Raw genomic sequence first — 16,140 nt, forward strand, 5'->3', positions numbered from 1 at the left:
ACCTCCAGGCAGAGGGGGAGAAGGGGATGGGGACAACCAGCATGGATCAGGACCCGCCTCACCTCCAGCTGCGTGCCAGGGATGGGATTCACTGGGATTTTAGCAACGCTTTTGACATCATCTCCTTTAGCATCCTCATGACCAAAACCAGGGCGACAGAGATACTCCTACAGCAGGTATCCCTGGGACGGGAGCGGGTGAGGACGGCTGAAGGTGATGTTGGGCTCCTTCGTGACACATCTGCTGGCTCAGCCAGGTCCCAGCCCACCCAAATTTACTCCTAACGTCCTTTCAGAAGCACAGCCCTGTGCTCAGCACTGGTGGATGTGGTGAGTGCAGGTAAAGGGCTGGGGAGATGCGGTCCCTCGGGCTTGAGCGTGGCCATGTGGGATGGGAGGAATGCCAGAAATCCATCATTAGAAGAATAATCTTATTATATGAACATTATTATTTAAAATATACAGTGGGGATGGCCACCTTAGCAGAAGACATCGTGGTGGTGGGTGAGCAGGACCTGGAGCAGGAGCAGCAATGGAGGAGGAGGAGAAGGATGCTGAGGTGAGGAGTAGATGCAGGAGGAGGAGGAAGGCCAGGTCTGCTCTTGGATAAACAAGTCTGAAGTCTTCAGGACCCCAACTTTAGCAGGCTGGGTGACCCCAAATTTAGCAGGACACGAGTGAGCAGGTGTCATGGTGGTTATGTGATGGTGCGCCATGCCAGGGGATGTCAGCGAGTGTCACTGGGGGCTGTGTGCTGGGTGCAGCCCCCAAACCCATGGAAACAACTCCTCAAAACCTGCAAACAGCCTCCTGGCACCCACAACACAGAGGGGAGGTGGAGAAGATTCAGTTCCCTGGGGGTGGGATGCTGTGTCCTGGTCCTCCCAGCTCCATCACACCCCGGCGTCCCGCAGCATCGTGTTTCGACCCCGATGCTGGGGAGGGCGAGGCTGGGGCCGTGGAGCGGTTGTTTCGCTGCCGGAGTTATGATAACATCCCTGTGAGTTAATTCCTCGCATCCCGCGCCTTGGCACGGGGCAGGCACCGCGTGGCACCGAGCCAGACCCTCTGCGATGCCGTGTCCGTGGCGAGGGACGAGGAGGGAGCCGTGCTGGCAGCGGCCATGCCGGGCACCCTGTCCGGGGACTGTGTCCCCTCCCTGGGGGTGGCTTGGCAGGGGGTGGCCTGGGGATGGTGGAGCGGCCATTGAGAACATGTCTGGGATACAGGGGGATGAGAGAGGGCATAGGGATGAAATTCTGGATTTGGGGACTGGGTCTCCCCATTAATGCCTCTGTCTGCCTCCCTGCGTGGCTCTGCCTGCATCCCTGCCCATGCTGGGGTGTTTCAGGGGCTGTGGATGGGCCTTGGTGTGGGGATGGGGCTCAGCCCCAGGGACACGCTCGTGGCCATCCCATGCACCGCAGGGGACCTGGGAAGAGCAGGGATGTCCCTGGGGTGTCTGGGACCTTGCAGATGGTCCTTGTGCCCCCTCCGCGGACACAGGTCTCCAAACTGGGGGGACCAGTCCCCACGAGCATCCCTGTCCCTGGGGATGACACGATGGTCCACCAGCAGCTGCCACTGAGCTCTGCCTTCCCTGGCCCTGAGCATCCCCTCTGGGTGAGGGACAGGGTGACACCCTTGTGCCAGCCCCCCCAAACCAGCCCTGGCCATGGGGCTGACGGGTCCCCCACACCAGGGTCCTCCCTGGCAGCCTGCACCCCCTCTCGCAGCAGGGCCGGTAGCTGGGAACCTGCGCCGGGACCAGAAGCCCGTTTCATACAGCCGGGGAATATAATAAAATTAAAGCTCATTAAGCACTTAGAGAAGGGTTTGCATTGAGGGGGTGCGGGCGGGGGGCCGGGGGGGCTGTGCATCTCAATACTGGGCTATTTAGAAGGGAGAATTTAATAACAGGGGGGTTGGTTTTTATGGCAATAGATTTATTCCACCTGGGCTAAGAAATACATTCCACATCTGCCGAGCCGTGTAACCAGACTCTAATTAAAATCGTATGCCAAGCGAGGGCCCGGCTGTAAAACACAAAGCTGGCTTTTAGAGCGGCTGGGAACCGCGGCTCGCGCCGAGCCCCGGGCCCGGGGCCAGGCGGCCGCGGGGCGGTGGAGGCAGGCGGCGGTGGCCGGCAGGACGGGCACGGGGCTGGCGCGGCGGCTTTTCGGCAGCTCGCTTTCCCCGTGGCGGGGCAGGAGGGGTGCGTGGAGGTGGAGGGCGGTGGCCGTGTGTGTGCAGGGACCCTGGGACAAGGTGACATCTGTGTGCGTGTAGTGACCTTGGGGACAGGGTGATGTCCGTGTGTGTGCAGGGACCTTGGGACAAGGTGACATCTGTGTGCATGTAGTGACCTCGGGGACAAGGTGACGTCTGTGTGTATGCAGGGACTCCCAGACAAGGTGGTGTCCATGTTTGTGCGGGGACCCTGGGACAAGGTGACGTCCGTGTGTATGCAGGGACCCTCAGACAAGGTGGTGTCCATGTGTGTGCAGGGACCCTGGGATAAGGTGACACCTGTGGGCATGTAGGGACCATGGGGACAAGGTGACACCTATGTGTACGCAGACACCATGGGACAAGGTGACGTCCGTGTGTGTGCAGGGACCCTGGGACAAGGTGACATCTGTGGGCACGTAGTGACCTTGGGGACAGGGTGATGTCCATGTGCACCCAGGGACCCCGGGACAAGGTGGTGTCCACGTAGATAGAGTGACCATGGGGACAAGGCGGTGTCCACGTAGATGGAGTGACCATGGGGACAAGGCGATGTCCGTGTGTCTGCAGGGATCCTGGGAGAAGGTGACGTGCACAGTGCTCATGGGGTTGCACAGGTGACATCATTGTGTGCGTGGTGACAGTGACACCCGTGTGTACGTGGTGACTGTGGGACGGGGCACTGTCCATGTGTGCGTAGTGGCCACAGAGATGGGGTGTTGTCCACACCTAAGTAGTGACACGGGGACAGGGCGATGTCCGCCTGTGTGCAGTGACCATGGGGACAGGGTGACATCTACACATACATGGTGATGGTGCAGACAGGGTGACATCTGTGCATCCATAGTGACTGTGGGAGGGGGTGATGTCCATGCACTAGTGACATGGGGACAGGGTGATGGCCATGGGCAAGTTGTGACCCAGGGGACAAGGTGACGACTGTGTGTGCACAGCGATGGTGATGGTCATCCACGGGATGGGTGATGTCCATGCACAAGCAGTGTGACATCCCCGTGTGTAGCAACAGCAGGGATGGCGTGACATCCCTGTGTGACTGCGGTGACAACAGGGAGAGGGTGACATCCACGCGTCCATAGAGCCCACGAGGACAGGGTGACATTTATGCACATAGCACCATGGGGACGGGGTGACAGCCGTGAAGCTGTAGTGACCGTGGGACAGGGTGATGCCCACGCACAAGCAGTGACATGGGGACGGGGTGACATCCACGCATCCACGGATAGGGTGACATCCACGCATCCATGGACGGGGTGATATCCACATCCATGAAGCCATGGATGGGGTGACATCCATGTCCATGAAGCCATGGACGGGGTGACATCCCTGTCCCCGCAGCGGCCGGCGCCAGCGCGGCCGGTTGCCGGGGCTGAAAGGCTGCCCTGTGCGCCCCGGCGCGGGACACCCGCGCTGTAGTTTTACGGTCCCGCGAAGTCAAGGCCAATATTTACCGAACAAACAGCGGTTCTGTCTCGGGTTTAATAGACCGGTCCTCCAGACAGCGGCGAAAAGCGCCAGTTCTGATGGAGAAACTAATGAGACCTTCGAAATAGTTTGTACGGGAGTAGTGAAGAAGAAAAAAAAAAAAAACCCAATGCACTTGCTGCCAAGGAAAATACACTTACCTAGTAAAGCATGAGTAATAAGTGGCACTTTTTACAGCGTGAAGATATAAGTTTTCATGAAAATACCAAATAAGGCTCCGTGCAAATGGTGGCCGGCCTTTCTATTGAGGTTTTTTCCTTCTCTTTTTTTCCTTTCTTTTCCTTCGCGAGACGCACGTGTGTTTTCCCCAGCGCCCGCTTTGCAGGAGCCTGTTTACGGGGCCGGGCTCCTGCCACCCCCGGCGCAGCCCGGCCCGGGTTCCTTCGCCGTAAGATGAAATGAGAAGGGAATGGAAAAACAGGAGCTGCTGTTCTGCGAGACTTTCTATTTTTAAAAGGTTAAAAATATCTATTTTCAGACACCAGCCCAGGAAGCGCTGGGGTGAAGCGACGCGGCGGGACGCGAGGTGTAAACAAGCGCTGGGACGTGCCGGGCGGCGCAGGAGCCGCGGCTCCAAGGATGCTGGTGGGGACGGGGACGTCGCGGGCCGCCGCGGCCGCAAGGAGACGCGGGGTTGCGTAAAAGGGCTGCGGGGCTCAAGACAGTGAGGATGCTCAGCATCGAGGGAGGATGCTCAGCATCGAGGCTGGGTGATGCTCAGCCCTGAGGAAGGGTGCTCAGCACCCAGGGGGATGCTCTGCACCCAAGGGGGTGCTCAGCCCCCATGGAGGATGCTCAGCATCAAGAAAGGGTGCTCTGCCCTGAGGAAGGATGCTCAGCCCTGAGGGCTCCCGGGTGCTGAGTACTGACTGTGGGGGATGCTCAGCACCCGGGCAGGATGGTTTGTCTCCCCTCATGGCGTGGTCCCGGTGCCCTCAGGGCTCAGTGAGTGGGATGGGATGCTTGGCTATTGCATGCGGTGCCCAGCCCAGGAGTGGGATGTGGTACCCGCCTTGGGAGGAGGATGCGGAAAAACCATCTCCAAAATCCCACCCATGCTTTTTATCCTTGCATTTTGCAGCTTTGCTCCCCTCTCTACCACCCTGAAGGTCCTGGTGATGCTCTCTGGGCTGGCTCTGCTGGTGGCTGTGCCCTCGTACTCAGCCCTCGGCCCCATCTGGGCACCATTTGCTGGTTTTCTGTCGCAGACATCCAACGTGCCCCACCGCAGCCCAACAGAGCGGCCGCTCCAGCAGCCACCCCGCAGCAAAGAGCCCCATCTCCGAGAACGCCACGGAGGGGCTTAAATATTGTTGCTGGGATTTTGCGCATCTGCCGGTTTAATTTCCAAACTTCTGGATGCTGGATGGGACCCCTCGAGGTCTCCAGTCAGAGCAAGGCCAGCTTTGATGTGAGATCCAGCTCCAAAATGAGAGCAGAGGCTGAGGGTTCCCGCAGGTGAGTTGCACTGGTGTGCTGCCAGTTTCCAAACTGGGAGCTTTTGGGGTGCTCTAGGCAGCTTCCAGGCACCAAACTCCCTCCTCCAAGCCCTGCAGAAGATGGGGTTTAAGAGGGGAAACCTCTTAAAAAAAAACCAAACCAAATCATGAATTAAGACGTGCGATCTGTGCACAGTTCCTGGTCGGACATGGGCTGGAAACATCAAATAATGGCACCAGCAACGCTGGAAGAAGCTCTGCTCAAACTCCACACCTCTGAAACTCGGCATCTCTGGTGCCAGGGGACACAAACACGGGCAGAATCACCCACAGCCTTCCTTAAAATAGTCAGAGGTGGGGACGGGTGGTGAACTGGAGCTCATCAGAGGCCAACGTGGCCCACCTTGGTGCAGGGACAGCACTGACCGCTCTTCCCTGCCCTGGGGTGACGCTTGGAGCTGAGACAAGGGTTAAGAGAGGCCCCTGTGGAGGGATTTCCAAAACTCACTCGGACTTCAGCCCCACGGCCCTGCATTTAACCCTGTCCTCCAACCCCGTCCCTGCCCCCCAGCCAAGTGGGATCAGCAGAATCATCTCCGTCTTCTCAAAGGAAGCCACCAAAATACCCGAAACAGTGTTTGTACAAGCAAGTTGTGACGCTGAATTTATCTCAGGCACCTGCCTTGACGCTTGCACAGCTGTCGGATCGTGAACGGGCAGCTCTCGGTGCTGGGAAAGATGTTTTAGGTCTTTAAAGCATCGTGAGCCCTAAGGGGCTGGAAATGATGGTTCCTCAAGAGTGCTCTCCGAGCTCCCTGTGCCTCCAGTGCTTTCTTCCAAGGCTCGAAGGAGCCGTCGGTGGCCGATTCAGCAGCAGTTTCCTCGGGATGGGGATGCCGGTGCAGCAACCCACGCCACTGGCTACGGCCACGAGCAGCTTTGCCGTTTGCTCCGACAGAGGATGGGTGAAACCCCCACGCCAGTGGGGAGGGACCGATTTCAGGAGAGCAGAGCAGAAAAGACACGTGCTAAACCCTTTTCCCTTTCAGCTCTATGCGTCTCGGTAAAAAAATCCAAAGCAAGATAAAGCCCGCAGCATCGCACTGCGTGGGGCTGGTTTTAATCACTGATTTTAATGCTTTTTAAATCCTTCCTCAGCTGAAGCGGCCACTGCCTAGGGCAGCACTTGGGAGGGACAGATCATGGAATCATTAGCGTGGAAAAAAACCCTTAAGATCATCGAGTCCAACCGTTAACCTATCACTGCCAAGGCCACCACTAAACCATGTCCCCAAGCACCACGTCTACCCAGCTTTTAAATCCCCCCAGGGACGGGGACTCAGCCCCTGCCCTGGGCAGCCTGGGCCAGGGCCTGACAGCCCTTGGGGGAAGAAGTTTTTCCCAATACCCAACCCAAACCTGCCCTGGCGCAGCTTGAGGCCGTTCCCTCTCGTCCCATCGCTTGTTCCTGGGGAGCAGAGACCGACCCCCCCCGGCTCCAGCCTCCTTTCAGGCAGTTGCAGAGAGCGATGAGGGCTCCCCTCAGCCTCCTCTTCTCCAGGCTGAGCCCCCCCAGCTCCCCCAGCCGCTCCTCCCCAGCCTTGGGCTCCAGCCCCTGCCCCAGCCTCGCTGCCCTGCTCTGGCCACGCTCCAGCCCCTCCATGGCCGCCTTGGGGTGAGGGGAGAGCCTTCTTGTAGATAGGGCGAGAGCCGCCGCCGAGCTTCCACGGGGATCTTGGCATGGAGGGCTGCAGACACCGTGACCCGCTGCCACTGAAGCGGACCCCAACGTGGCAGGGGGTGCCCCGAATGCAGCCCAGCAACACCCCACGCACACCCCGGGGTGCTGCAGCCCGCTCCCCATGGCCGAGGAGAAGCGAGGCGCTGACGCATGGTGCTGGCAAGCACCCGCTCTCCCCTCGTTTTGCTTCCTTATAAGGCCCTGCTGCTCCACGCTCCCCTCTCCGGTATCTGCGGCCGAGCTGGCATCGCCTGTTCGGAGAGCAAAACAATTCCCCGCACGCCGCCGGGACACCCTCCTGCCCGCCGCGGCCGTGCTGCTCGCCCGTTTGTTATCCTTGGATCCCTCCTCTGTTTTTCCTTAACTAGATAAAGGCCATGCAGCCCCGGAGCGGGAAACACAGAGGGGTTTTTCCGAGCAGGCTCTGCCCCGCGGGAAGAAGGGCTGTAAATCAGGTCAACTGTCTCCCGAACAAGGGATGGGGATTTTTTTTTACCCCTAGGAGCAGCATTTCTATTCCCCTTCCACGCAGCTGCTGGTTTAGAGGTACCTCGGCCAACAGGAGTCTGGTGCATCGATACTTTTGCCCCGAAGTATCCGACAGTGCAATTTCTTCAGCTTCTCACCTTGCCTGGAAAACAAGGATGAAGCTCCCTCCGTCTGAAAAAAGGCGTTCAGGGAGCCTGAGCAAAGAAACACTACAAACGCGCTATTTAGAAGAGAATGTTGAATTGACAAACATCCTCTCCCACCGCCTCTTCTGAGGCATTGCTCTTCCGAGGGTGTAAACGGGGTTGGAAAGGAGATGTAGGGGGAAGAGAGGAAATCCCTAAAAGATTTCTTGATCTCCAGGACGAGGTTTTGGACCCTGAGCATCACCAGTACCGAGTCTTGAGCCAGCCGCGAGGCAGGAGACGTGCTCCTTGCTCCGAGAGCCTGGCTCGGAGCTGCACAGAGCTGCCACAGAGCTCCCAGACATTTCGCCCCCCACCAGCCACCGGGTGCCAAACGGGTGACATCTGCCCATGGCAGCAAGAGGGAAACCTTCTCTTACCCAGCAGCTCGGGGGCCTGGCCCCACTCCTTGCTCCCACACAGCGCCTGGGGACGCTCCAGCCTTGCCAAGGGGGCATCCAGGGACCTGAGGCCCCCCTGGGGCTGGCAGCCCACGAAGGGCAGGAGGTGGGGGGAGTATTAGATCATGATTTTTGGAAGTCTGAAGTTCGCCTATGTCCTGCTTCTTCAGACATTAAGTCATTTTCCTGAGGAAGTCGCATATGACGTTGATCTGGTTATAGAGGGAGTCGGGGTGGAGCAGCGAGCTCCAGCGAGACCACGGGAGAGGTGAGGTGCAAGAGCACCGGGACACCACGTCCTGTCAACATTTGCCGTAGAAATAAGGCTCGAGGGGTCAATTCAATACAGATCCCGATAGTTTGAGATGGTCTCACCCACGCTTCAGGTGCTCTAAAATGCTCAGTTTAACACTTCCAGCCCTGGTTTCGATGGAAGAACTCTTTACCCACTTCACCAGTGATATCCTTCCACGCAGTCAAATGTCACGGCAACCACTGGAAATCAGGATGCAGCACATCATTAAACGAGTAGCAAGGACAAAAGAAAAAAATCTGTATTTAATGGGTTTTGTTACTTATCAGTACTTTTCAAAACACACCCCCAGTCCTACCAAGAAAACCAGAAACACTACAGCAGTATTTTGTGGTTTTGAACAGTTAAGTTTTCTTCATGAAAGTCAGAACAAGGCTGTTCATTCTTTCCCCGTGGACCTCTGCTGCCCACGTCCCTCCAGCATACCTTGAGAGCACGAAACCTTCTTCAGCTTGTGCAGCAGGCTCTGCCTTTGGTGCCTACCGTGCCAATTCCGCCTTCCCATCTTCCCATTATTTTTCCTATACATCTCCAATTCAAAAAGTCCAGAGTTTAAGTTCTTAACACTTATGGGGAGCTACGTGGGGAGGGAGCTGAGCTATGAGGTTACCCTTGAGCAGCCCCGATAGCAGCGATCCGGGCAGTGAGCCGCTGAACCCAGCTAGGACACAGGCACGGGCACAAATCCAGAGACGCTGCTGGTTTTCAGTAGATCCTCTCACATCTGCTGAGGGCGCAAGCTGCCTAGGGTGACCCGACTTCAATCGAGTCAACTGTTGGTCACTATTAGGTGCGTGTTCAAATTTCTCGAGTCACCGACCTGATCTCGTGGTCAGAACGACTGCGTGAATACACTCGGTTGGCCCTTTTACTGGCCACAGGTCGGAACGCTTTCAGCTGGGGGCCTGAAGACATTTCTTCCTTGGTTCACACTCTCCAGACTTTATCTACCTTTCTGCCAACCACAAACACTTTATTAACCGACACATACACGTATATCCATACGTATGTTGGCCTAACGCCACTCAGAAACAACCACTGGTGACATCAGTTGCCCATTTGGGAGGCCTCCCCAGGCCAAGCTTCAGAAACGCTCAGCACCCATCCTCTGGAAAATCTGGCCTTTTACATGCAGCTATCAAATTTATCACCAGAAAACCAGGAGGCATCCAAAACGACGACTCATTTCTGATTAACAGGACCGCAGTGCTTTATTCATCTCCAATAACTGGTTCCTCAGGACCTTATGCTGTGACACACTTCCTTCAGCAGGCAGATGACGAGATGTCCTAGAAAACAACTCTTCTGTTGTCTGGTTTACGCCTGTAAAAAAACTTCAGGCAACCCAAAACCTACAAAACCAAAGAGCAGCGTGCAATTCTTCACAGACAATGACAGCGAGTACCTGACCGGCGTTATCAGAAGGGCCCTCTAATCACCCTTCCCTTTGACTCATTAACTTCCAAGGTTAAAGAGAGAGTTGCTTTCCCAGTAACTGGGGCAAGGCTTCGCTGTTACACTGGAGCCAATTGTGTGGGAAGCCTCAATGATGTTTTTGCAAAGACAGAGCACCAACAGTGTCCCGGTCTATAATTAGGCATCTGAGGAGTTTACAGAGGATATGTTCAAGGAAGAAAAGAGTAAGAGAATTTTATATGCACTGCTTTGTCCAAAAAAAGATTATGAAAGGCAGAGCAAAAACTATTTACCAGTCTTACGGGGAAAATTAAGTTCATTTCATTCAGTTAAAGCTGAAGCAGATGTTCAGTATTTGCATGTACGCCTGAAGACCTGCTACGTTACAGCTTCTAACCAACGTGAACATTTAGATCAATCTGGAGACCTGGGAGTGTAAAGAGGGAAAAAAAAAAAAAAAAAAATGCCACAACTCCTAATTCAGTCCCTCTACCACTCGTGGAACAGGCCTTCAGCACTGAACAGGTGAAAGGCTGCGATAAAAAAATAGAATTTCATGTGAATAGATCAACAGTCTTTCAAGAGTTTCTCTAGATTTTGCTTCTAGCTGGTGATTCCCATACCGCTTAGTAAAGACGACTGAAATTATTGCAGTAACAAATAAAACTTTTCTCCGATACAAAATCTAGTCCAGAGGGCTTACTTACACAGTAAGCAAGATATCTTACGGAACTGAAGATTGCATGTTGTTCTCCTCCACCGCAGCGGCTTTCAGAAAGCCACAGAAAAAGAGCAACGCTCCCAAGCTGCCAAAAGGACCGGGAGAAAGACCCAGTTCATTTCTTCTGAAAAAACCCCATGATGGAGACCTGTTTGTTGGCTCTGTTGGCAGCGGCTGACCCTTTCTTCAGGTTCTTCCTTTCTTCCTTCGGTTCCTTCTTCAGAGGCAGCGCAGGCTGTTTGTGTGCAGCTGGTGGCTTGGATTTGGCAAAGTCATCCTCGCTATCTGTACAGGATTCACTCTCGTAAACCTTCTCAGTCACTGATTAAAAGAAAAGAAGAACAGATGATGATGGTTAAGCCTGCGTACCAAAGAGCAGAGACCTCCCCACCGCAGCCTTCCCACTGCATTTCTGGAAATGAGCATTTTGGGTCCAAGGAGTACATGTCAGATACGGGAATTAAGCCCATTGCTCAAGGTTACGCAGTAGATCCAGATGACTGGACTGGCTTTCCATACGCCGAGTCAAACTGCCTCCCCTCTTTCTTAAGTGTAAGATGGCAGGTTAATGACTCAGGAGCTTTAATGTCACCCAGCTCTTTCCAGATGGCTTGGTGTCACCGCACACATTCATTCGCAGGCCGTACGTGTGCCTTAAACAGCAGCAGCCCAAGGCTCCCCGCTGGGAAGCCCCTGGGAGGACGGCTCCCTTTCCAAACCTATTCAAGTGTTGCCCTCTTCTAGAAACAGGGCCCAACTGCGCTGAAGACCATCAATTCATCTTGCAGGGGCTGACAAGCAGCCATCAGAAAGTGATGAATCTGAACGAGCTCAGAATCCGTAGTTCAGCATTAGATGATGGAACCTCTCTTTTACAGTTAAAACCCACCATTCTGGCTTGCTCCGATTTCCACCGGGACCAAAGCAATCAGATTGTCCTGAAATCCAGACAAGACAACGCAGAGACAGACCCAGCCTTCCCTCAGCAGCACCACGCGTATCAGATGGTCAGGGAAGAGTGAAGCAAACGTAGCGCATCTCAGAGATGAGAGAAGGACCCCAAAACCTTGGGGGCAGCTCCTTTCTATACAGGTAGGCAAACAGGGCAATTATAAAGAAATCCCTTAAAAAAATAAAACCAAACCCGTGACTGAAAATCAAGGACTATGAGCGGGATTGCCAACTCACTGCCGTCAGCAGCCGGTGATGGAAAACTAAGGGATATAAAACAACACTGAAGGAAATTAAACTGGAGTCAGCTCCGCTGATGAAAGCCATCATATAAATGTTGTTATATCAGCTTTCCCAGCAGCGCTCTGGTATTCTTCTAGTAAGCCATTTTTCTTCAGCAACTGTATTCTTTTAAACAGATGTCCTAACTTCCCTTCTTCTGGGAAACTGGCTTTCACTTGTATTAACGCATCAAATTAAATAAGGTTTTCTACGTAACCAGAGACCGGGAAGAGGAACGGTATGAAATCCTGCTCCGCAGTGCTAGCGGATGCTCAAACAGCATAAAAAACCCAAGCTAACCTCCCTTCGGAGGCAACCGGCTTTTCAGTGAGCAGCTTTAAGACCACCGGCCACCTACTGAGCTTTAAAGAGTTATCACATTGTCACTCCTGTCAGTAAATGCTGGTAATTCCAAAAGCATGCACTTAAACCCCTCCAATTGCAAGGTAACACAACTTAGATCAACTTTCTTTTACTGAGATCTCAGCTGAACTTAAAAATTATGGATTTGGCACTACAGGCACACAGATAGATAGTTACTGTCGCTCAGCTCACAGCCAGACGCGCTAAATCACAGTAACTCAAGTTATGCGTGGCCAGAGCAGGGCAGCGAGGCTGGGGCAGGGGCTGGAGCCCAAGGCTGGGGAGGAGCGGCTGGGGGAGCTGGGGGGGCTCAGCCTGGAGAAGAGGAGGCTGAGGGGAGCCCTCATCGCTCTCTGCAACGGCCTGAAAGGAGGCTGGAGCCGGGGGGGTCGGTCTCTTCTCCCCACGAACAAGCGATGGGACGAGAGGGAACGGCCTCAAGCTGCGCCAGGGCAGGTTTGGGTTGGATATTGGGAAAAACTTCTTCCCCAAAGGGCTGTCAGGCCCTGGCCCAGGCTGCCCAGGGCAGGGGCTGAGTCCCCATCCCTGGAGGGATTTAAAAGCCGGGGAGATGTGGTGCTTGGGGACATGGTTTAGTGGTGGCCTTGGCAGTGCTGGGTTAACGGTTGGACTCGATGATCTTAAGGGTCTTTTCCAACCTTAACGATTCTATAATTCTATAAGAGCTCTAACTTAAACCAGTGCTGTAAGATGAATTTACCTACAATGTACACATATATATTCCAATATACAAGTCCACGTGCATCCTTTCAAGCTTTAGAAAGTGCAAGGTAGAAATGCACTAGCTTAAACCTCAGTAATTCCCCTTTGCTATAGACTAAGAGCAGGCACTTGATTGAGCCCCAGTTGATGCATGGTAACATGTCCTGTGCTTAACTCCACGGATACTTTAATTGCTCAATTTCCCTCAGGGCTAGTCCCTAAATTAGTTTTGCTTTTTGACACCAATTCCTTGCTATTGCAGCTATTGTGAAAATGATCACTTAAAATCTTGGAGAAATACAAAGTACAGCCTAATCCTAATGTTAGGATTTAACGTCTCTTAAAACCGAGTTCTTGTTTGAAAAAAAGAAAAAATAAAAGAGACGACAGCAGGGAGATGGGGAAAAAAGCCCCTATATTTCAAAGAATAACAACAATTTACATTAGCCCGGGAGATTTGCAAGTTATTTAGCCTTCGAATGATTAGGCCTGTGCATGGAAAGTGTGGGGAAGGGAGGGGAGGAGAGGAACTGGACAATAACCAGACAGCAAGTTCTGCACAACAGACCGGTAGGTTTTTAGCAGGGAAAGCAGCATCTCCTCCCTACCCAGTTCCTCGGCATCCCAGCTCCATCCCTCTCTCCTTCCTAGAGGATGTTTCTCCCAAAGGCGCAACAGGGACTTGCCTTTTCCTTTTCATAAAATGGTAGTGGATATGAACTCTAAAACCAAAAGGTCTGGATTTCACAAGAGACTATTAAACGCTCTGGGGATGAAGAGAAGAGAAAGAAAGGCGATCTTCCCAGCCCTGGTGCGTTTGGAAAGGGCTGAACAGAACGAGAAGAGCGCTCTGCTGGAAGCTGAACCCGGAACGGTCATTACTGCAAGCTCTGGATGCAGATCTCGTTCAGCTCAACTCCCCAGCTAATGCTTTTGTGTTTCATTTTCCTTCCAAGTGTTTTAATGGTTCTATTTGGTATAGGAGAGCAAAACACCCCATAACGCACCTAGCCAAAGCAGTCAATAACTTTGTGCAGGTCCAATTCTTTGACAAAAATCCAGTACTTGAGATTTTAGTTACTAGCACAGCCAGTTGCTTTATATTTCTTTAAAGCAGACACACAAAGTTAATAGGAAACATAAGATACAACTACACAGACAGGTGCAAACAGACACAAGCTGACTCGCGTCCAGGCAGCTCCGAAGCTGGGCCAAGCAAGCCTGTATCTAGCTACGCTTACGCACAATGACAAACCTGTACGACGGCAACAGATCTTCTCCTAGAACTGGCTGAGCTCCCTTGACATCTACTCAGATCAGCAAGGCTGGAGAATGTTAAGCATCCCATACAACTGAGTGCTACAAAAACCACAGTCCACCCTCTTAAGTGTTTAAATGTTTAACACCTTTTAAAAAAAAAAAAAAAAAGATTCTGAACTCCTGCAGCTCTACTTCAACGTCAGGACACGGAGGGGGAAACAAATACAGCAGTGTTACGTGGCTCTCTCCAGGCCACAGGAGGAAGCAGTGTCCAGTCAGGCTGGAATCCAAAGCCTCTGGCCCTCAGTACTTCTGTAGAGATTCTCTTCCCTCCTGAAAGCAGAGCCATCCTTATCAGAAACAGAAACCCTCTCAAGGATTTAAGCCCCAACTTATTCCTTGTTTATCTGGGAAACTTAGAGTTTATATTAACATATAATCAAGCTCTGCTGCACAGATCTGGATTTATCTCCAAAAGGAAAAAAAAAAACCAAACAAACAAAAAACCAAAACCACAAACCAAACTTCTCCCACCTAGAATTTATCCCAAAACCTAGACCTCTCTCTGCACCATCTTTAAAAATTTGTATCTTTGGAGAGGAGAGCAAATTAAGGAGGTGCTCGTGCTGGCAGGAGGGAAGGGAGAAGAACTGAAAGAAAAAAATCTGTGAATAATAAAAAGAGAAGAAGGATTCAGCCACAGCTCCATGACTCCCTATCCAGGCCTTCACCAAAAGGGCAGTTACCTCAGCCTGGGAGCATGAGGTTGAAGTGGAATAACAAAGTGATTTTGTGAACCTCTTTCTAAGCCTGGCAGAGGCTGGCCTGTAAAAATCTTCAACACATCTTCAGTAAAGTTAATTCCACGGAGGTGCAGGAGACAGCTAGGCTTACCCATGCAGCCTTCTTCTTCGTCAATAAACATTTTTGATTTCAGCACACGCTTCCGTTTCCTCTTCCTCCCTCCAGCTGAAACCTGGAGGACATTGCAGTATTGTGAGAAACCGAGAGTTAAGGCCCTGTGCACATACACAGGTCATAAAAGCATCAGCCCCAGGAGTGAAATCTAGTCTCTCTAATGAAGCTGAGCATGATTTGATAACTAATTCTGTCCCTTCCCCGGATATCCTAATCTCATTTTTGCTAATGCCACCAGGACAAATTTCAGAGAGACCAAATACAACTTAAATGAGACAGCAAGCTTTCCCATCTGCCAGCACAGGGGGCACATTCCTCTCCTGAGGCATGCGACATTTTGAAATTTGTTCAGTTGTGTGAGAAGGTGGCACTGGGCTCGTCCCATCATACCTCTGAAGAATGAGGAAATACCAAGGTGTGCAAGACATCAGAACTCCTGCTGGGACAAACAGCTGCACTTCCAGTAACACTACCTGTATTTTCTCAGCTCAGAGGTTGACTTCTTGCCAATCGCAGCCCACCTCCCTTACGCAGCAGCTTCCCTGCGATACAAGGTTGACTACCAAGAGTCTCTGGTTTCATTTCTGGCCCTGCCCTGGCTCCTGAGGCCAAGATTCAGAGGGAAGAGCGTTCAAATAAGAGCCACAATTCATAGAACCGTTAGGAGGGAAAAAGAGAAGAAAACAAAAAACTGCGCTACATCAGCAGGAAAGCTAGAGTTTAAATAACAGTCTAGAACATGAATGAACTCGTGAAGATGGTGGATTCTTTCAAGCGGGATGATGTGATGGACTTGACAGGCAAACAGGACCTCCCCTCTAGCATCTGAAAAGCAGCTGGGCAACCCCCATCGAGTCAGATAAAACCAGAAGTTAATCACCCTACTATGCTCTTACCTCCGTGGATGCAGGCTCCAGTTCAGTTTTCAGAGCAGGTACAGGAGGTGGAGATGGAGCTTTCTCTTCCTCAGGTGTGGGAGACGGCGGGGCATCTGCTAAGAAGGTGAACATCTTAATAGCACGCGGGTCTAATGCCCCCTTGCAGCTACCATTTTGTCTCAGATCATTTCATTCAACCCTGAGCAGTTGCTTGTAACCTGTATTTAGATCAAGGTTTACAAGTTCTCACTTGGATTTGTTTAATTCAGGTCAGGACAAATCGTTCGAAGCGGTCAGCCTCCGGCCAGACGGCTCACCCTGTGCTAAGG

General features: G+C 52.7%; 1 protein-coding gene across 5 annotated transcripts in view; it reads right to left on the reverse strand.

The window, feature by feature from the left end:
* Window positions 1–8,525: 8,525 nt before the first annotated feature.
* The window catches only part of POLD3 (DNA polymerase delta 3, accessory subunit), a 30,764-nt gene continuing 23,149 nt past the window's right edge, over window positions 8,526–16,140 (reverse strand). The window contains exons 10-13 of one of the 5 annotated variants that reach the window (XM_087758812.1): window positions 15,830–15,924; window positions 14,910–14,991; window positions 11,326–11,520; window positions 8,526–10,757 (exon numbers count right to left, since the gene is read on the reverse strand). In XM_087758812.1, the coding sequence (XP_087614938.1) occupies window positions 10,552–10,757; window positions 11,326–11,520; window positions 14,910–14,991; window positions 15,830–15,924 (578 nt within the window). In that variant the 3' untranslated portion in view covers window positions 8,526–10,551. Of the gene's footprint in view, window positions 10,758–11,325; window positions 11,521–12,571; window positions 14,349–14,909; window positions 14,992–15,829; window positions 15,928–16,140 lie in introns of those variants that run through there. The other 4 variants (XM_087758811.1, XM_087758814.1, XM_087758813.1 and 1 more) reach the window with 4 other exon arrangements.

Source organism: Nipponia nippon, unplaced genomic scaffold (assembly GCF_047370975.1).
Source record: "Nipponia nippon isolate SJK-2023a ecotype South Korea unplaced genomic scaffold, ASM4737097v1 scaffold_2, whole genome shotgun sequence".
Taxonomy (NCBI): Eukaryota; Metazoa; Chordata; class Aves; order Pelecaniformes; family Threskiornithidae; genus Nipponia; species Nipponia nippon.